The sequence below is a fragment of the Chelonoidis abingdonii genome, chromosome 3 (genome assembly GCF_003597395.2).
Source record: "Chelonoidis abingdonii isolate Lonesome George chromosome 3, CheloAbing_2.0, whole genome shotgun sequence".
NCBI classification, from domain to species: domain Eukaryota; kingdom Metazoa; phylum Chordata; order Testudines; family Testudinidae; genus Chelonoidis; species Chelonoidis abingdonii.
The window spans coordinates 185,744,053-185,765,091 of record NC_133771.1 but is presented as its reverse complement, the minus strand read 5'-3'; the positions used below and the strand labels follow the sequence as shown (position 1 = coordinate 185,765,091).

The window sequence follows — 21,039 nt, the reverse complement described above, 5'->3', positions numbered from 1 at the left end:
GTGATAATGAAGACTTACTGTACTAAATATTTTGTTGTTAAAATAAACTGGAACAGCATATTTTACAAACCTGTCTTAGATTCTTAGTTCTAGTCTTCATGTGCATTCACACCATGCAGAAAATCCAGAGAGTTAGAGTGTAACCTGCAGAAAATATTTGACCCTACAAAAAGTGAAAATGTTGAGATCCAGTCCATTGCTGTTTGGTGTTTTCTAGTATACACTGTAGCTCACTGGGGCGGGGAGGGGAAACAAAAACAAAAAGAGGTTATTTAAAAGTTCTATAGGCTTGCTTCAGCCATTTTCCTCATTCAGAAATGTTGACATTAGACTTTACCATTATTGTATATCACCCTCAGTTTCTCTGCTTTTCTCTCCTCCCCATTTTTAGATGGAGCCAGTTCAGAGAACTGGTGGACAGAAAGAAAGATGCTCTTATCTCTGCTCTAAGTATCCAGAATTACCATCTTGAGTGTAATGAAACCAAATCCTGGATCAGGGAAAAGACCAAAGTAATTGAATCCACACAAGATCTGGGCAATGATCTGACTGGAGTAATGGCCCTTCAGAGGAAGTTGACAGGTATGGAACGTGATTTGGTAGCCATTGAGGCTAAGCTAAGTGACCTGCAAAAAGAGGCTGAAAAGTTGGAATCTGAACATCCTGACCAGGCTCAGGCCATCCTGTCGAGGCTTGCGGAAATCAGCGATGTGTGGGAAGAAATGAAAACCACCCTCAAGAACCGGGAAGAGTCCCTTGGAGAGGCAAGCAAACTACAGCAGTTTTTGCGTGACCTGGATGACTTCCAGTCTTGGCTCTCCAGAACCCAGACTGCGATTGCCTCAGAAGATATGCCAAACACACTGACAGAGGCTGAAAAGCTGCTCACTCAGCATGAGAATATTAAGAACGAAATCAACAATTATGAGGAAGACTACCAGAAGATGAGAGACATGGGTGAGATGGTAACTCAAGGGCAAACTGATGCACAGTATATGTTCCTACGCCAGCGCCTGCAGGCTTTGGACACTGGGTGGAATGAGCTTCACAAAATGTGGGAGAATAGGCAAAACCTCCTTTCGCAGTCTCATGCCTACCAGCTGTTTCTCAGAGACACTAAGCAAGCTGAAGCATTTCTTAATAACCAGGTAAGTGGACAGTAATTTAGTTCCTTAATCTCACACAAATTCACACCACTTATTGTAGTTGCCTAGCTAGAGAGATCAAGCTTTTTTTCACAAAAATGATCTTTTGTATCAAGCTGATATCTGCCAGTTCTTGGCAAACACTCTTGCGTTCATGATGTGGGGAATCTCTCTCTGTCAAGCAGATAGCAATTAACATGTCTTATGCTTTTTTGTCTGATATTTTTCTCAAAAGGAATATGTTTTGGCCCATACTGAAATGCCCACTACCTTGGAAGGAGCAGAAGCTGCTATTAGAAAACAGGAAGATTTCATGACCACAATGGATGCCAATGAGGAAAAGCTCAATGCAGTTGTAGAAACTGGCAGGAGGCTCTTTAGTGATGGGAACATTAACTCTGACAAGATCCAAGAGAAAGTGGACTCTATTGATGACAGGTAACGTTTGCTAAGAGTTTTAGTGACTGTTGTGCATCAAACCTCCCAGCCTGCTCACCCAGAACTTGATTTTTTTTCTGAATTTGCCTTTATCCTTTGGACTGTGGAGATTTTCTAGCATGAAGCACTAGTACCAGTTGGATTGGTACTGAGATGTAGAAAATCCCAGCTCCTAGGAGCAAGGAATTAAGATGAAGTATAATGGAAAGTGGGTTTGCTTCTCTCTCTTACATCAGTGTAAACAGGGAAGAACTCTATTGGATTCAGTAGAGTTACACCAGTGTGGAGCTGACCCTAAGTGACCTGAAACTCAATCCCTGTATGTTTTAATCCAGTTTTCTTGTAGATGGTTAAGGCAAAGGAACGTATAAGAAAATCCTAATATGGTATGTTTTCTTTGTTTTATAAACCCATTAAGAACCAGAAGGCTTCAAGAATGAGATGGGCTAATCATAATCAAATATGACCTCTGCCTCCTTCTGGAGACATTTGAAATAGTGAGCTAATAGTAGGATTTGTCTGTGAGACAGTTGCTATTTCATTGTATCAGAGCATTCATAAACTGTTAATACTATGAATTGAGGGAGCCTTAGAACTAACCTTCCCTGGTTCCACAAGTCTAAAGTTTCCCTGCTGTCACCTGGCTAATTTAATTAGATTAATGTATTCCTGCCCTTCTCCAAAGAAAGAAGGTGGCTCCTCTGGAGTGCAAGTGAAATTGTACCTGTCCTACCCACTTGGCTTTGATCACGATTCCCAAGGTATAACAGAGGTTCCTTGCCCCTTTTTATGAAATCAGATTAGAAAACATTGGTAAAAATGTCCCCCTCATCCTAAAACAGGCTATTTTTTTTGTCCTTATTGCTGGGACGTGGCAGCTGTAGGTTGTAAGCATTCTTCTTTTGTAAATTCAGGATGTTTAATTGTGATGGGAATTAACCTGATGCCTTTGATGCACTTTTATCTTTAGATCACAAAGCACAATAATAATAATAAACTTTTATGTAGAATTTTTATGCCAAATAATACTTTTGATCCTCATACCAGATACTCATCTTACTCTAATTACATAAGTTTCTCCTTCAGAGAAGGTGAGCGATAGCCAATTGCTCTTCTCTCCGAGGATGAACCTAAGTGAAATACTGTAGGATATTCCATTTAGTCATTTGCCTTTCTTCTCTTTCCGGGTAAAGCAAACGCCTCTAGCCCTGTATGCATTCTGCCTCAGTTATGGCCCACCAAGATGCCCTCACAGAGAAAGGCAGAAGATTTCTGTTACCAGTGATTCCCAGGGATCTCTTTAGAAGGATTCCTTTAGCACTGCACGTTTCAGTGATCCTCTATCTGACCAGGATGGAGTGGATATGGCTCCCTTTAGATGCCAGCAATGATGCTCCAAGTGCCAGAAAGATGGGATCCCTTGAAAGTGACCTGAGGCTCAATTTCATTCCAGGGCCCAAGTGTGCTGACTCTGCAGAGCTTCGCTCTCCTCCATCAAAGAACTTGAACTAAGATACACAGCACAGTGGCCACTAGAATGGGCCTGCCCGTGTGTCATCGTACAAATATACATCTCTGCTCTATGAGGGACTATTCAACTTCTCCTAGAAGACTCTGTTTATAATTAGGAAAGGTATTAACAGTACTAAATGTCACACTGCTGCCAAATTATCTTTTAATCAACACCAAGGCACAGTGTATACCCAGTCAGCACCAGCACTGATTTCACTTTGTCTGCCTAGGCCTGAACAGTTACAACTATGCAGTCTCTAGCAATGTAGGGATCTTGCTTCCATACTCTGTTTATTTCTGGCACCGTATATATTAGAAGAGAAGCAGAGGATGTATTGATGGTATAGCACATTGGGCTCTGGCATTACCACAGAATTTTAGAAGTTCCAGGCTTTCAAGAACCCTCAGACATCACTAACTCTCCTCAGGTGATGACTAGTTTTCATGAATACCTGCTTCTCATTCATGGCTTCTCCAGTAAGAGAAGTGGAAAATAAAAACCAATACTTGGAAACAGAGAACAAAAGATTTTTCTCTTAATAATAAGGCAATTGCGTAAGCTTCGCAACCTGCCTATGACAGCATCTTCGACTTGATTCTGACTTAGATTTTGCAAGCTAAGATTTTGTTTCTTAGGCAGAAATATAACATGATCTTTACACCATAGTTGCTATACTGCTTGAAAGGCCAGCACTAAATATATTATTAGTATGGGGTTAGAAGTTCTTTCCTCCCACTCACCCATAGTAAACAAATCAGGTAACCCCAAACTTTCCCTCCTCATTTTCTCTGATTTTCTCTCTCCTTCACCTTAGCTTTTTCCTTCCACTTGCTAAGGGAGGGAACTTGTCTTCTGGTCAGCCAACCTTTTCCTACAACCTCTATCATTAAGGGTGGATCCAGGAACACAGAATCTTCTGGTCTGCGTCTCCCTGAAGCCCAGGCTATGGTAATAGGCAGCTGAAGTGTGGGGATATTCTAGGCCTGACTAGACCACTTTCCATTTCCTATGCTTCAAAGAAGTGCTCCCAAAACTCAGTGGTCTTGTTGTCAAGTGACTCTTTCCTGCAGTGGAAACCTCCTTGTTACCCATACCGTTTTGTGGCACCCTAGGTGGCTGCCTTGCAGACCTTAACTGCATGACATGAGCTGTATGTGTTCCTGCTTTGAATGCAAGGCAAATCCTAGACACTGTTTTTGATTCCATTTTCCATCAACACATTTCCTCATTTCTAAAGCTATTTACATGGAACACTACAAAAACCACCCAGTGTTATGCTATTAAGGAAATACGTGCAATTGCGGTTAAGTTTCTAGAAGCAGGCAGCATTATCTCCTGCAAATTGTAACCAAACTTGTTTGTCTGAGCAATTGGCTGAAATAGGACTGAGTGGACTTGTAGGTTCTAAAGTTTTATATTGTTTTATTTTTGATTGCAGTTATTTTTTGTACATAATTCTACATTTGTAAGTTCAACTTTCATGATAAAGAGATTCCACTACAGCAAGGGTCCCAAATGTGAAATTGTAGAAAACATCCGAAAATATTTAAATAAATGGTATTCTATTATTGTTTAACAGTACGTTATTTGCACGATTGTGATTGTTTTTTTAATGGCTTGACAGCCCTACGAAGAACCTAAACAAACAAGTCCAAATCCATGACGTTGCTCAGTGCTTGACAAGCATAAGAAGCTGAGATTTTTGTAGTAAAAAACTTTTGACTTTGGCTTTTTTCTATTGGGAGGAGGTAGAGGACCTCATCTAATCTGGTTATGTGGATGATGAGCCACTTATTTCTGAAAATAAGTTCTAGTTTTAAAACACCAGCATGACTGACCTAGGTCACAATGGAACTGTTTTTGCCAGGTTTTACGCTCACGAAAATCCTATAGGCAAAGTGGCTGTGAGTAACTTCTTCCAAGATTGTTGTTGTCAATTCAGGGAAGAGAGTTTCTTGACTCCTTCAGTGGAAGAGTTGCACCTCCATGAGAAAAAAATTGAACAGCATAAACTTTGTTGAAACAAACAGGAATGGTAGAGCCAAACTAATAGATGTCTCTCAGCAGACAGTTACCTCCACAAGTGTTTGACAGTCTTACTTTAATGGTGTCACAGGGCTTGGCTACACTTGCAAGTTAGAGCGCATTAAAGCAACTCCAGGCACCCTAACTCCTTACCCGTCCACACTGTCAAGACACTTAGAATGCCTGAACTCTGCACCTGTTGCGCTCCTGGTAATCCATCTCCATGAAACGCATAATGCTTGTTACGCCTCAGTTGACATGCCCCAGTGTCAGTGTGAACGAGGTGTTGCATTACTGCACTTTGATTGGCCTCCAGAAATGTCCCATAATCCCCTTAAGTCAAGTGGCCACTCTTGTCATTGTTCTGGAATCACTGTAGGAATGCCGATACCCCTGTCAAAGCTCCATTTTTGACAGCTGGCATGCTTATCTGCTCTAGGACAAAGCAAGCTATTAGTGTGATATGTTGCTGCTGTGAGTGTGTGAGAGGGTGGTCTGAACTTACAAGACTGCATGCTGACACACTCTCAGCACCCCAAAAACCCACTCTCTCTCCCCCCACATACATACAACACACTCCTTGTGACACTCCACCTCACCCCCACATTTGAAAAGCAGGTTGCAGCCACTTGAACGCTGAGATAGCTACCACAATGCACTGCTCTTTGTGGCGTTGCAAGAGTTGCTAATGTGTCCACGCCACACCTGAGAGTGTAAACATTCAGCAGCATTTTCCCTGCTGCGGTCTCCAAAGGCTGATTTAACTCCCAGTGCTCTACATCTGCAAGTGTAGCCATGCCCTCAGTTTCTATTCCTGTTCAGGCTCGGTGAACCCACAGATTAACTGTTGAGCTACCATGACTTTGTTTATCCATTTTTCTGACTCATTAGTGTTCGTAGGTGCCTTCCTATAGAGCAAGTATCAGTAACACTGTAGCAACCTTTTAGCACTCTCCTTCTGGGTAATTTTATTCAGATATATGATAGTGATTAATATCTCTACCATTCCTATTTCACATCCTTCATAATTCTCCCACAAAGAAGAGACTAAGCTCTTGAGATCATTATATGAGTGTACAATACCTAATACAATGGGGCCCCATTTTTGATGGGACCTCTATGCACTATTGCAATATAAGTCATAAATAGGAATACGTTTATGAAAAAATCTGTTGGGCATATACACAAGTGTTTTAAAGAATTGAAGGCCGAAGGGGAAACTCTTTCAAATGTGTAAATGTTGAATCCCCTTCAGAAAATGATTTTAGCTCATTAATAAGATCTTTTACCACTCTGAGTAGCAAATATGTATTGACTTGAGCCTAGTGGAGACAGAAAGTTTTGGTGGTTCTTGTTACAAGCATCATTAACATTACTAGAAAGCCATGTGTTATGGTTATGGGACTAGTTGAACCTCTGTCCCCTTTCTGGTCTCTCTGAGTGCACTCCCCCAGGGTTCATACATTTACCTATCTTATCACACAATGTCAGAGTTTGCCCACTCTTAGGGCCTGGTGTCACAGTATCATGTATCAACCATTCTTACCTCCAGGTGACTGAGTTCAGGAACCTGTGGTTCTTCCCTTTGTGTGTCTGTGACCACTGGTATATAGTGATTAGAGAAACTTCTTAAAACAAAGTAATATTTGTTTAAGCAGCAGGAACAAAGTTTTTAGAGAAAAAAGAATTTGAAAAACAACAATTTACACACATCTATCTTACCTAATCCCTGACATCCTGTGATGGTGATCTAAGCATGAGGACCTTCTCCAGACACCCACAGCAGTCCTGTCTCATTCTGGTTCCCCTGAACAGCTACCTTCCTTTCTTGAGAGAACGTCCCTTTTAAACCCTGCTTTATCTTTCTTTTGTTCTTCTCCGTTCCCAGGCTTTTGTCTTCTGGCCAAACCAGTCCTGAAGACTCAGCAGGAGATTGAGCCAGAATTCTCAGAACCAATGGTTCTGTCATTGTCCCTTAACAACTCTCAAGTGCTTGCTAGGGGAGGCTTGTCTTGAGCCACTTTCTCCCTCCTATTTTTTCGAGCAGACTTCTAATGAGTTAACCCATTATCTTCATGCAGTATTTATCTCAGGAATCAGGCCGATATACAGTACTCATAAATTTTTATGGAACAGCTCCAAATCCATTATGCCATGGCAGAGGAGAGTCTTGCATTTTGTCATGAAGTGAGTCAGGGTTGCAGTTTTGAAAGGGGTCGGCTATTGCGATAGATATGACTCCGTCCTTGAGGTTTTGTTAACTATACTAAGGTCTTGCAAAGCATTCCATGTCTCCTATCCATTGGACAGCCATTATTTATAGAATTAATGTTTCTTTCTCTGAATTAGTCTTTCATTCACCGTTTAATCCTAGAATAAAACTGGATCTTCCTGATGTACTTTTTTTTTTTTTTAAGTGAAAATTCAGAAGACCCAAATCCTTTGTTCTCACTCCAGACTATCGAATGAACTTTGGGAATTAAACTAATAGCATGAACTCCAAAGGTTATGCTCATTATGATGCTGAGAAAAATAATTAACACCATCATCTGTTTGATATCCATATATGCTTTCCCCTCAAAGGCGCTGACGTTAGTGGCTCTGTCATTCTTTTGTTTAACCCCAGATTCTTCTGCCCTAAGATCTCTGCACATTTAACTTGGTTCAAGTTAATACCTTGTAAATTCTCTTTTTAATTTTATAATTTATTTCACTTTTGGCAACAGGTCACTCTTATCTAGCAGGATCACCCTGCAAATTCATTTCCTGATTTCTTCCTTTTTGTTTTGACTTCTTAAAAATGTATGCCTATCCTGTCCCTAGGAGCTTATATAGTAAAACGTGAACAGCTACGCAATACGTAACTAACATATTCTCTCAACTTCTGCCTGTCGGATGTAATAGATATCATTCCCATTTAACCCATCTCCTTCTCAAAAGAGGGGGGGGGGGAAGAGAGGTCTCAGAAAAGATACCCAGCTTAAGTGCTATGAGACCCAAAATCTTGTCTGAAATGCATTGGGAATTAATTTAAAAGCTTATGTGGCCATTTGCAGACAAGCAGTTGTGAGTGGCTGAGAATAGAGTCTTTCTCTGAGAACCTTATTCATGGCCAGATCATCTACCAAAGTCTTTCAGACCTCCACCCCAACCCAGAGGAAGTCAACCCAATCCTGTGGTAAGCAAATGCAGGTATGAGAGGGAAAATGGAGTTTCCTGAGAAACCTTCTTTTCCTCTAAAACAAGTTTGATCTTAAACCTTTTTCTCAAATAAATAATGTTTCTGGAAATATAAAGCTTCTGTTTGCAAGAATATATAGTTAAACTGGTTCTTAAACACAGCGTTTTGAGGATTGTGGAAACCACTGCAGCATGGTTCAGTAGGAGCAGGTCTAATGGTGCTGCATCATAGTGAAAAATACATTAAAGCTCCTTAGAGCATGTGTATGCTTTGAATTAGTTAAGTAATATGTGATTTAATCAAGACTTTTTAAGGTTTTTTGTCAAAGTCTTAGCTTTCATGTGGTCTTAAAACTAGTAGGCCAAATTCTGTACTCGGTAACAACCATAAAATCTGACTGACTACAGCTTGGCCTTGTATCTCAAAACTAATCCAGAGTAGGTGACAAAATGCATAGGAAACTTAAATAAGAACATTTGGTAACCAGCCATTTGAAAGGCAATACAGTGAAGCTGCCGGCACATGCACATTCATAACAGATATTCCATAAAGGCTGCAAAAAATGATAAAATCTTAGTTTTATTTAAAAGAGCCTATGTAAGTGGTGTTTTTGTTTTTTAAATAGACATAGGAAGAATCGTGAGGCAGCCAGTGAGCTTCTGATGAGGTTGAAAGACAACAGAGATCTTCAAAAGTTTCTTCAGGACTGCCAGGAGGTAGGTTTTGTGTCACTTGGCTATAATCTTTAAAAACCTCAACCTGCAGCATTATGAGCATCTCAGCTTGCATTCAGTGGGAGCTGAGAGCTCTCAGAAGCTCACAGGATCAGGCCTTAAATGCACATTGGATATGTATTAAATGATCCCAATATTTAAGAGTGAAACGAATGCTTTCTGCTCTGTTATTTCTGGGAGCTCCATCATAGTCTCAGTTTCCTCTCCATTATACTAAGTTAAAAAGAGGAAAAAAGGTTGCATTGGGTTTCTGTTTTAAGAATTGTTTCACCTGTGCATTGTGTGTCCTGAAATATGGCTTATCCACGTGTCTTCTACACGGCATTAGTAAAAGGCGCACAGAGCAGTAAACATGGGCTGAGTAGGAACAAATTGGATAGTTTCTAATGTGGTGTTTATCTGTTGGTTTGTTTTTTTTATTGGAAAGCATTACAGCATTTCTTAAAACATTCCTGTCCAGGTCTCCTATTGTTGGACATGTGCCTTTTGCACTGCAGGCAATATTTAAAATTGGAAATAATCTTTCTCTTAACATGTGGAATTAGCCTAGTGATTATCAGGTTATTTCACGCATCGCTGACAACACACATTAAAATTAGCTGTGCAAACCTGAGACCTTCAATGAGGTGATTGGGAAATAGCTGTTTTAAATTTCAGTTTATCAGCCATACTTCTCAACCACATAACGCAGAACACAAGCCACAAAGATGATGATGTACAATAGTTAGAAATAATTGCTTATTCCATAGGAGAAATATACAAAATATTCATAACCTGAACAATGATGTTTACTGAAGGCAGTGCAGTTGCATGCATGCAAGCCCACAACTGAGTGACATTTTCTTGTATAGCCATGAATTTTCGCCCAAATAGTATTACCCCATTAATAAAAACATTACAAATTAATAAAAATTCTGCTGGTATTGTTAGTTTGTTCTTCCCTCCTACAGAGTATTAATAATAACAGAGATCCATCTGGTTCTCCGGACTTTGGCCTTTGTGTGAATGTTGATGTGCTCTCCAGATTCTAAACCTATACCTGGCCAACAGGAATTTGGATCTTACATTAGTGTTCATACAAAATCTCTCTTAGGTCTAGTTCAGCCTGTTAGAATGTGCTGGAGCACAATGATCATTCTGTCTTAGCTCCCCTAGTGCAGAAGCCATCCTGAAGGGTGGAGAGGAGACAGAGCTATTCCTCACCCCCACCCTGCACTCCCTTCAGCAGCTAATGGAGTTTGTCAGGGACAGAGAGCTGAACACAATGAAGGGATAGTTCAGCATGTACACCCCTCACCCCACGCTCTCTAGTGCTCCTGGAGGCTTTGTGTCTTCCTGAAATACACTGCCTCCCAGAGCTTCCCCTGAAGTGATGCTGTTCCATGTTGTTCCCAACATGGGGTTAAGACTGGGTTAGGAGATCTGATCTGATCCCAGTAATTTGCTTCTATCTTCCAGTGTCCCCAGTTGATCGCTTATCTTCCTTATTTGGGGTCAGGAAGGAATTTTCCTCCAGGGCAGATTGGCAGAGGCCCTGGAGGTTTTTCGCCTTCCTCTGCAGCGTGGGGCATGGGTCACTTACTGGTGGTTTCTCTGCAGCTTGAGGTCTTCAAACCACAATTTGAAGACTTCAATAACTCGGACATAGGTTAGGGGTTTGTTATAGAAGTGAATGGGTAGGGTTCTGTGGCCTGCTTTGTGCAGGAGGTCAGACTAGATGATCGTATTGGTCCCTTCTGACCTATGAGTCTATGAGTCTATCTTCCCTGCATACTGCCAGTTACAGATGTATCCCATTTCATCGCTGTCAATAGTAACCTAACAAAGTTTTTTGAATAGTCCGTTCCTTCACAGTACTATCAGTCTCACGATTAGTCACCCAATCTAGCAGTGGCACTGTACTGAGTCCAGCCCATGGCACACAGTTCTTCCTTTCCATGACTCAGTGGAGCACAGGAAGAAAACAGGATAATGCTCATAGGGACAGCTCAGCCTATAGGGAGCGGACAGGGCAACAGGTTTTCTTTTTTAGCAGCCAGGTATGCTGCTGTGTTGTTACTAACTGGGCATCATTCTTCGTGTCTCTCTCTCCCATTCATAAACATGGATGTTTCAAATAAATCTACCGAATGAATGAAATTAAAGTATGACACCAGTGAAATCCTAATAATGGTAGAATTCCTGAATTTTGTGCCTTGAAAGCTTAATTTTGCCATTTCGTTTCCTTTACATCCTCGTTCCTAGGTAGCCTACCCCTGAAGAGCTTGGAAAGCTGAATTTCCTCTGTTAATGCTTAGAAGTCCCAGCACTTTCTGATCAGATTTCTCTTGAGAAGTCAGAGTTAAAGAAGGTTTTGGCTGGATACCATGTCAGACGTGATCCATCTGTTCATTTAGTGCCAGCATGTTTTGTCATAAGTTTTAGACATTTATGAACCTTGCACTTCCAGATAAACTTTGGTAATCTGCATATTTACAATGTCTGGGAAGAGTAAGGAAAATGATTTCATTTCCCAAGAGTCAATGGTGGAAACTGTGTTATGAGACAGAGGTGCAATAAATGGGAGAATATCTAGTACCCAGCTCCCTTTGACATTAAGGACCAATGAAGCCAATGGCAAAACTCCCATTGATCTCAGTAGGACAAAGATTTAGCCTTACTAGAATACATACATCTTTTTTTTTTCCAAGGCAGTATCTCTGGGAATGAACTGCTGCTGAAACATCATTGTATCTATATCAGTACAGAAAATGCTGGCTTGCAGCAACCAATACCTGTCGCTGCTAGTTTCAAAGACAAACTTTTTAATGCTGATGCCTAAAAATCCCTGCTTGGAGCTCCTTTGTGAGTCAGAAGAGGTAAACAGGGAACTGGGAGTCTGAAATCTGGGTTTTATGCCTTACTACCACTGGCTGTATGACACTTCTCTTTGATGTGCCTCAGTTTATCCCATCTGTAAAGCAGGGATAACGATACATTCCTTTGTGAAGCACTTCAGGATCCCCAGATGGGGTTAATGTTGCCATTGAGAGAAAACAGACAAGTGGGAGACAAGCACTGTAATTACTAGAGTGTAACACCTGTCTCTTTCCTGGAAAGTTAAGTGTACAATTACTGATTTAGAGCTATATAATAATGTATTTCTTAATATGGACTCTGATTGTTAAACCTTCAGAGTCCATATGTTCCCTCCCCTGTAACCTCGTTAGACCTATAATAGCTGTGTTGAGATGGGCATTGATGTTTAGTTAGATTCAGTAAAAAGATCAGATGAGTAATTTTTCTGACTCTGTTTATATGTTTTCTATTTTTACAAAGATTAACCATGCTCTTTAATGACCTTTTTAAAAATGTTCATGAATTGTAAATGGACTTTGTTGTCCAAGAACTCTGAATGAGTAGTAGTGATCTGGCAAATTTTCCTGATCTGTTCCGCTATCCTAGCTCACATAGTGTTTTATTTGTAAAATGGTGCATATTGCAGAATTGGCCTCATTAGTAGCAAAGCTTAGGTTTTGTTTACATATATTCCTCTTGGATGGTGACTCTAAAGATGCAGAATGTGCATCTTCTCATAAGCTTTTGTAAGTGTTCTGTGCTGCATCTCTTCATAATTAAAAAAAAAAAAAAAAAAAAAAAAAACAGCCAGGTATGAATGAGACCACTCAGATGTGAGTTTCAACAGAGGAAAGGTTTTGGTTATTTTAAGTGTTAGTAGCAAGCATTGTTTTTGCTATTTCTCACTACCTCTGCTATTGGCCAAAAGGAATTTTTTAAAATTTTACTTGTTTGTTCAGTTTTGATATGAAAATTTTCATTGTTGATATATTTCAGGACAATCAAAGCAAAAAGGAATGAACTGTATTTATATGAAGGGGAATGGAATTCTGGTTTTGTTTAAATTGCAGGAGTATGTTTAATGAATATTTGGAAACAACATTTTAAAAAAAAGAAAGAAATAGTCCTTGGGTATTAAAGAACCTAGTGAAAATTAGACAAAGAAATAGTTCTAATTTAGTATAGTGTAAATGAATATTGTGTGCGCGTGCGCATGTGTATTCATATAATGAGAGTGACATAGACATAATGTGAAGTTCCAACAAAAACTTCTGTGTAAAACGCTGCTTTGATATAGGTATAGGGATAGAACTTCTGATTCAATGCAGATTTACTAACGTAGATCTCTGCACTTGTGTAAAGTCACATTGATGTCAGTGGGACTTCACCGCAGATGAGGGGTCCACACTACAGTATCCTAATATAGGGTCAGGGTTCTCAGTAGGACATTTCTGAGAGAATCTTTTAAGACTGTGATGGTGGCATGTGGGTCAGACTTCTGCCTACAGAGAAATAGAGGAAACATACTGTCGATGTTACCAATAACTAGAATGCTTGTGCCTGACCCAGCTTCCATTGAATTCAGTGGGAGCTTTGCAGTTGACTTCAGTGGAGATAGGGTTGGGCCCTTTATCACTGCACCGAGGTATGGCCTCTGTAGTAGTGCCAATAACACATTTGATGTAATAGTCACTTTGAATACCCTGTGTTAAAATGTTAGAGATGTTGAGTTTTCATGACAGGGGCATGGTGAGAGAATGTAAACAGGCAGGGAAGATGGTTTTCCCAAGTGTCAATCAAGTACAGTCTGAAAGAGACAGGTGTTTTGATCTACTGCAAGTATTAAACACATAGGACCAAAGCCAAAGCTCATGGAATCAATGGGAGTTTCTCCAGTTTCTTCACTAGGCTTTGGATTAGGCCCATACCATATAATAGAAATGTTGGTTTTATGTATATTGTAGATGTTGTTTACATTTAATAGAGATTGCCCCAGACAAGAATCCTGGCTTCAAACAGCTCCCAGATCTGTTCCAAACTTCTTGCCTCCATCTTTGGAATGGGCCAGCCTAAACCCTGCTTCTGAATACCCTCAAACTTTCTACCCACCTCTGATTCTGTACTACAGACAGTTTAAAAAAATCTCAAACAGTCATATTCTTTTTCACATTTTTTCAGCTGTCACTCTGGATCAATGAGAAGATGCTCACAGCCCAGGATATGTCTTATGATGAAGCAAGGAATCTACACAGTAAATGGCTAAAACACCAGGCATTTATGGCAGAACTTGCATCCAACAAAGAATGGCTGGAGAAAATTGAAAAGGTAAATAAAGAACATTTTATAAACTTCCTCTCTCTTTAAATCATGGTTGTCTTCAGAGAAATGAAAGTAAAAATGGCTTATCTTTACTCAACACATGAAACCCCTGTTGTCTTTGATCATCTATTCAATTTAGACTAAAAAAGTTTTTATCATTGCTGACCAAATACAGTTATGAAAAGCAAGTCTGTCCAGTTTCTTTGTGGCTATCTCTCAGTCTGTTTCATCCTCTGTGTAATCCACTCCATTCTGTCCTATTTCTCATCAATCTAATCTTTTTGCTATTTTCTGTCAGTTTAAGATGTCCAGGTTTTTGTAGTGCACGCACTAGCCAGTTTGCCAATTCCGTCCAGTTGCCAAGTCGTCCTTACTTGTAATGATGTAAGGAGGAAGACACAAGTTGATTTTCAGATGCCAGGGTTGGAAAGTACAAAAATCATCATTTTGATTTATAAGCTGTACACGTTAACTATGTCGATCATGGAAAGAAAGTAACTATATAACCCGTGGTGCCGTTCTGACTGTCACTGTTTTTGTAGTATAATCACAATACTAAACAGAAAACAAACCTTATGTGAGAAGTTAAAGCTCAGCTTGTTTTGTGAACAAATAACATCTCCATTGAGCTAGATCAAGTGATTTTAATGGCTTTAATGTGCTGTACTATTTTTTCTGTTTTCTTGTTTGAAAGAAAGAACACTGGAACATTAAGAAATTCTCATCTTTAGCTCTGACAGTGGGTTTCTGCTCACTGTAAGTTAGCATAATTGCTCATTTCCTTCCCAGTTTGGCACTCTTTGTATCCCATTAGTGGTTTTTCTGTGTTTTGCAACACTAATAGTTTTCATCAGTGTAACTGAAATACTGCTCTCACCAACAGCAGTACCTTTTCAGCGATGCTAGTGCGTTCCCATCCTCTGTCCCGGAAAAGTCAGATTGCAACAAAAGATAAAATACCTGCACCAAAGTTGTGTGTTGAACCACAATTGCAAAACATTGTATTCTTATCAGGATTTGTTTTGTATTAAATGTGCAGTGTTGTGTACAGAAGTCACCATTACAAAGCTTGATCCGTATTGAGAGAGATTACCAGTTCTAGAGGTATAAGCATATTTTTAAATAGAGGATATGTGTCTCAAGCTGGAGAAAATCTTTCCAAATGAAGAAATATTTTAAAGTCCAAGCACTGTGTTGATTGTTCTCTTAAATATAGGGCTCCTGCTTCCCTATATGTTGTTGTTCCCATTGGAAGGAGAACTAGCATGCAAAAGAAGCTAGGAGTTCAGCACCATAAAGCTGGTGACTTTGGGAGGGAGCCAGTGGGGGCAAGGTATAGTTGCCTGGCAACATCCATCCTCTACCTCAGCATCTTGATAGCACAGTCATACTGCACTGTACTCCCTCTGCCAGCATTATCCTTGGTCTCCCTATTCCCCAAATGTTCCACAGTATTGTGAAGATCCTGCACAAGTTACGGCAGGTTTGTTTTTCAATAACATGCTCCACTTTGTCCCACATGTTTGTGGGTGAGCATGTCCCACCCCCACAAAAACAGATCCGGATCCCCGCAGAACCCACAATGAGGAGGGACTTTCAAAGGGTCTAAATGAAGGAGGGGGAGCAAGGTATGCAGCCGTCACTCTCCACCCTTCCAGATCCTCTCTGACCTGGGGTACAGGAACCTTACTCCTTATGGAACTGGCGGGACCGTGGAGTCTTTGTTTTGGAAAGAATAATTGAGATGTAATTTTGACAGACCTTTAGTGCTCTTCCCTAATGTCATTATGTATGCTATGTGCTTTGCAGGAAGGGATGCAGCTCATTGCAGAGAAACCAGAGACTGAAACCGTAGTGAAAGAAAAGCTGACAGGCCTGCATCAAATGTGGGAGGAGCTCGAATCTACTACCCAAACCAAGGCTCAGCGACTCTTTGATGCGAATAAGGCTGAGCTTTTCACACAGAGTTGTGCTGATTTGGATAAATGGCTGAACAGCTTGGAGAGTCAGATACAGTCTGATGACTATGGAAAAGATCTCACCAGTGTCAACATCCTGTTGAAGAAACAACAGGTAAACAGACTGAGCAGAGAGTCTAGAATAGAAGAGAAGGAAAGGCAATTGTAAGTAGGGTTGCCAACCCGCCTGGTTTGGGCCGGAGTCTCCTGGAATTGGGATTGATCTCCCGGAGGCTACTGAAGCCAATCAGAGAGATTTTAAGTCACTAAAAGTCCAGCGGAGCAGCAGGGCTAAGGCAGGCTCCCTACTCGCCCTGGCTCCACGCCGATCCTAGGAACAGCTGGCATGTCCCAGTGGCTCCTAGGGGGTGCGGCCAGTGGAGTTTCTGAGGTAAACACTGCCCGAACGATGCCTGCATCCTAAACCCCCTCCGCACCTCTGCCCCAGCCCCCTCCTGCATCCCCTCCCAGAGCCCACACACCAAACCTCCTGCCACAGGTCGGAACCCCCTCCTAGACCCAAACTCTCTCCCAGAGTCCTCACCACAAGCCCCCTCCTACCCCATAGCCCCCTCCCGCACCCAAACTGCCTCCCAGAGCTCACACTCTGATCCCCCTCCAACATCCCAGTCCCCTGCCTCAGGCTCAGTGTGGAGCCCCCTCCCACACGCTGAACCTCTTGGCCCCATCCCAGGGCCTGCACCTCAACGCCCTGCCCCAGCCTGGTGAAAGTGCATGAGGGTGGAGGGGAGTGAGCAACAGAGGGAGGAGGATTGGGGTGAGTGGGGACAGGGCCTCAGGAAAGGGCAGGGCAGGGTTTGGGGGAAGGGGGTGGGGCAAGGGTGTTTGGATTTCTGCAATTATACAGTTGGCAACCCTAGTTGTAAGCAAACCAAGGAACAGATAAAGGACCCTTTCAGTTTAGATTAAGATTTAATTTGCTCTTCTTTCTTCCTATTTGTCCCTTCTTTTAAGGGAAAACAGCAGCCATTAGATACCCCATCCCCACATCTCTCAGTACAATCTGTCCTCTTCCTCCCCAGTTCTTCCCCTCCTGTTGATAATTTCTTTCCCTGTGGGGATCCTCCAGTAATTACAGCAGTGAATAAAGTGACTCTGCATCTGCTGTTACACTGAACAGTTTGGAGTAGAGTTAAGCTGTGAGCAACTAGTAAAAGAGTAAGAACTGGGGACCAAATGCACTACTTTTGGAAGCAGGCACAACTCCCTTGACTTCAGTGATGCTGAGTCCAGCAATTCAGCCATGAATCTGGTCTTAATCCTGCTTCCATGCACTGGCGCTCCCTATCAGGAAATGGATCCAGTCTACTTCATATGCTGTCACTGCAAAACCTGTCACAGTCATTATTAATATGGTGAATTCCTAGTTATTGTGATTCCTCCTTTGTTCTTGCCCAGGATTATGAAACTAATGATCCTTTTTTTAATCTTGCAAATTGCATCTATACGAATGCCCAGTTTTTCAAGCTCTCTTGGCACTTTCCCCCTCCTTAGATGCTTGAAAACCAAATGGATGTTCGTAAGAAGGAGGTAGAGGAGTTGCAAAGCCAGGCCCAGGCTTTGAGTCAGGAGGGCAAGAGTACTGATGAGGTAGATGGCAAACGCCTTATTGTACAGAAGAAATTTTTGGAGCTACTGGAACCCTTGACTGAAAGGAAGACAAATCTGCTGGCCTCCAAAGAGGTCCACCAGTTCAACCGGGATGTGGAGGATGAAATTGTGAGTACAAATCACATTCCCCAAATCTAGAAAATGCTCAGTCCTATCAAGGGGACTTGTCTGAATTAATCTGTCACTAGCACATTAGTCTATTGCATTTCCCAAGGCATCTCTCGCAGCCTCCAGCTCCTCTCCCATCAATATCACTGATGTTTCATGGGGATTTTCTGAAATTTCTCTTTCAGCTGTGGGTTGGAGAGAGGATGCCTATAGCAACATCTACAGATCATGGACATAACCTCCAGACTGTGCAGCTACTGATAAAGAAAAATCAGGTAAGTTGCTGCTGTTATAGTTGTTTCTGTCCCTGTTAATTAATGGTACCCAGAATCTGCCAGGAAAAATGTTTCAGGAGGCTCTACTTGGAATGAGTCTGTTTGCTGTAAGTGCTTAGGGCTGAATTATGGATGCCTCAGTGCATATGTGCTGAAGGCTGAGAGAACTCAGGGAGCCCTTTCCTGCAGTGTACTCATGCAGGAGGCAGTCATAGCTTGTCCATACAAACTGTTATGGTGTGTATTGCTGTGCCTGCTACTCTTCTGCCTTAGGTGACAGCCCTGCCTGGCATCCTCATTTTGTAAGTTTGTTCAGATGCTGTTTCTAATTAATATGTTGCTTTCCAATGTAGACACTTCAGAAGGAAATTCAAGGACATCAGCCTCGTATTGATGACATTTTTGAGAGGAGCCAAAACGTTATTACAGACAGCAGCCTTAATGCTGAAGCGCTTCAGCAGAGACTTGCAGACTTGCAACAGCTGTGGAAACTCCTAATTGAGGAGACAGAGAAACGCCACAAACGCCTGGAGGAGTCTCACAAAGCACAGCAGTATTACTTCGATGCTGCAGAGGCTGAGGCGTGGATGAGTGAGCAAGAACTCTATATGATGTCAGAAGAGAAAGCCAAGGTGAGTAGCTTTATGGTGAAACAGGTTTGCAAGCACTTTGGGGGACAGGATTAGAATTCAAAATGGCCTTGACAAATTGGAGAACTGGTAAATCAAGACATAATGGGCTTAATCTGCTGCAAAAGAGATTTAGTTTAGATATTAAGACAAACTTTTTAACTCTTAAGAATAGCTAAGCCTTGGAATAGGTTTCCAAGGGAGGTTGTGGAGTCCTGTCATTAGAGGTTTCTAAGAACAGGTTAGACAAACACCTGTCAGGGACGGTCTAGGTATGTTTGGTCCTGCCACAGCGGAGGTGACTGGACTTGGTGACCTCTTAAGGTCCCTTTCAGCCCTATGTTTCTCTGATTCTGTAATCGAATATGTCACAAATACAGTGGTGACATAAATGAATTGAATTCACTCATGAGATCCCACAAAAGATCTCTGTTTGGATAGTGCTACTCACAAGTTACTGTTTTTCTATGGAACGCTGGTCTTGCAGTACCAGGTCATGTTAACAGTGCAGCATCACCTGACAATACCTGTACCACTAACACACAACACTAGTGCTTTACAAGAAACCTTGCTTTTGCATTTGGTGTGTGCCATACATGTATTTTCCTGTTTGCTGATATAGGGCCAGAGTCACCAGAACCAAATGAATGTTCGTAGGCCAAAATTTCCAGGTGTTTTGCATCACTGGAGCAGTGTAAAACAGCTAATCTGTACTGGTGAATCTAGCCCAGTACTTCAGAACCCAGGGCACTCTGTTAAGGGTCTGCTGCTCCCATTGTAGTCAAATCCAAAAAGGATCAGACCACATAAGGGAAAACAATCTATTCCTTCCTCTCTGCAGTATTGGGGAGAGGGAGGGGAGTATGCTATATAGGTTTTTTTATTATTATTTTTAATGACCCAGGGCAATATATAACCATTTCACACCCATGTAACAGATTCCAGGGGCATTCAGTGCCCAGCTAACAAGGGTTTTGCTTTACTTTGTTTTCCAAGCATAACAAATAAAAGAAATCTTAAAAATGAAACCACAAACAATCAGTCCACCAGAATGTTTCAGAGAGAAACACTTATAGGTGGTTTCAAGTTACATAGTCAGCCGTGTTTTATTTTACTTAATTTTAGTTGCATATTGTTTTAATCAAAATTTCTGCAGGCATTTTTGGGGAGCCTTTTCCAGGTCCTTAGAATTTCTTATCTTTGACCAAGGGTGTAATTGCAAAGCCTGACCAGTGATATGTCAAAAATCTTTTCTGTTGTCACGGGCCCTACACATCACCAATGTTCTATAAATGCACAACACTCTTCACAGTCAAGGAAATTAAACATGTTTGATGCACAGCTGATTTAATCTTGCTCTGGATCCCAGAGGGGTCATTGTATTCACCCTTTCACTTGTTTTGTCACTGTGAATGGACACCATTTACCATAGATTTAACTAACATTTTTATACCATAGTCAGAACCACTTTTCTTCAAGTTGCACTTGAGAGCAATCCTTCGTAAATCTTTTACACTGCTGTCAAGTTGATTGCCCATATTTCACCCAACCTGGTGAGGTTGCCATTGCTGAGTATTTCTCCAAAGGGGGGGACGTGACTGTATCGTTCTGTCTATGTTACAGGATGAACAGAGTGCAGTGTCCATGCTGAAGAAACACCAGATTTTGGAACAGGCAGTAGAAGACTATGCTGAGACGGTGCACCAGCTTTCCAAGACTAGCAGAACTTTGGTTGCAGACAATCATCCGGAAAGGTTAGTAATCCCTTACAGTTGGATTTTTAACTGCCTTTGATGATTAGATCACTTCATTGATGCACTGTGAAAGATAAAGACTAAAACAAATTGTAAGTAATTCAGGAAAACATGTCCAAAGTGGGACCAAGTTCTGTCCTAGCCAGACAACAGGAGTATGTCTTGGTGCATCCTTGTCAGAGTGGAATTTCACGGGGAGAACCAGTGCACCAGGCTGCAAGGTGCAATTTGCTGATGCTCTGATCAGGATTAGTGTACACAACTACTGATTAGTACTGGGCATGTTGGTGACATTGCGTGGGCTGGTGCATTAACCATAATACTTCCATGTGCATTCCTGTAGAAAAAAGGAATCCAATCATGCTGCTTGTATAGGGGAGGAGTATCCAGATACTCTTTTTTCCCTCTCATTGCTCATCAGTGGGGAGCACTGGGCCAGTGAGTTAGAATCACCCAAGCCCTTTCACTTTTGAATGTCAGTGGAAGTGCC

At 41.5% G+C, this 21,039-nt stretch overlaps 1 protein-coding gene across 2 annotated transcripts in view; it reads left to right on the top strand.

The window, feature by feature from the left end:
* Nucleotides 1–21,039, top strand: part of SPTBN1 (spectrin beta, non-erythrocytic 1) — a 145,170-nt gene that overhangs the window by 94,341 nt on the left and 29,790 nt on the right. For both annotated transcript variants that reach the window (XM_032771742.2, XM_032771743.2), the window contains exons 15-23: nt 392–1,148; nt 1,381–1,583; nt 8,928–9,018; nt 14,053–14,199; nt 16,003–16,266; nt 17,667–17,891; nt 18,077–18,166; nt 18,520–18,798; nt 20,419–20,549. In XM_032771742.2, coding sequence (XP_032627633.1) covers nt 392–1,148; nt 1,381–1,583; nt 8,928–9,018; nt 14,053–14,199; nt 16,003–16,266; nt 17,667–17,891; nt 18,077–18,166; nt 18,520–18,798; nt 20,419–20,549 — 2,187 coding nt within the window. The remainder of the gene's footprint in view (nt 1–391; nt 1,149–1,380; nt 1,584–8,927; nt 9,019–14,052; nt 14,200–16,002; nt 16,267–17,666; nt 17,892–18,076; nt 18,167–18,519; nt 18,799–20,418; nt 20,550–21,039) is intronic.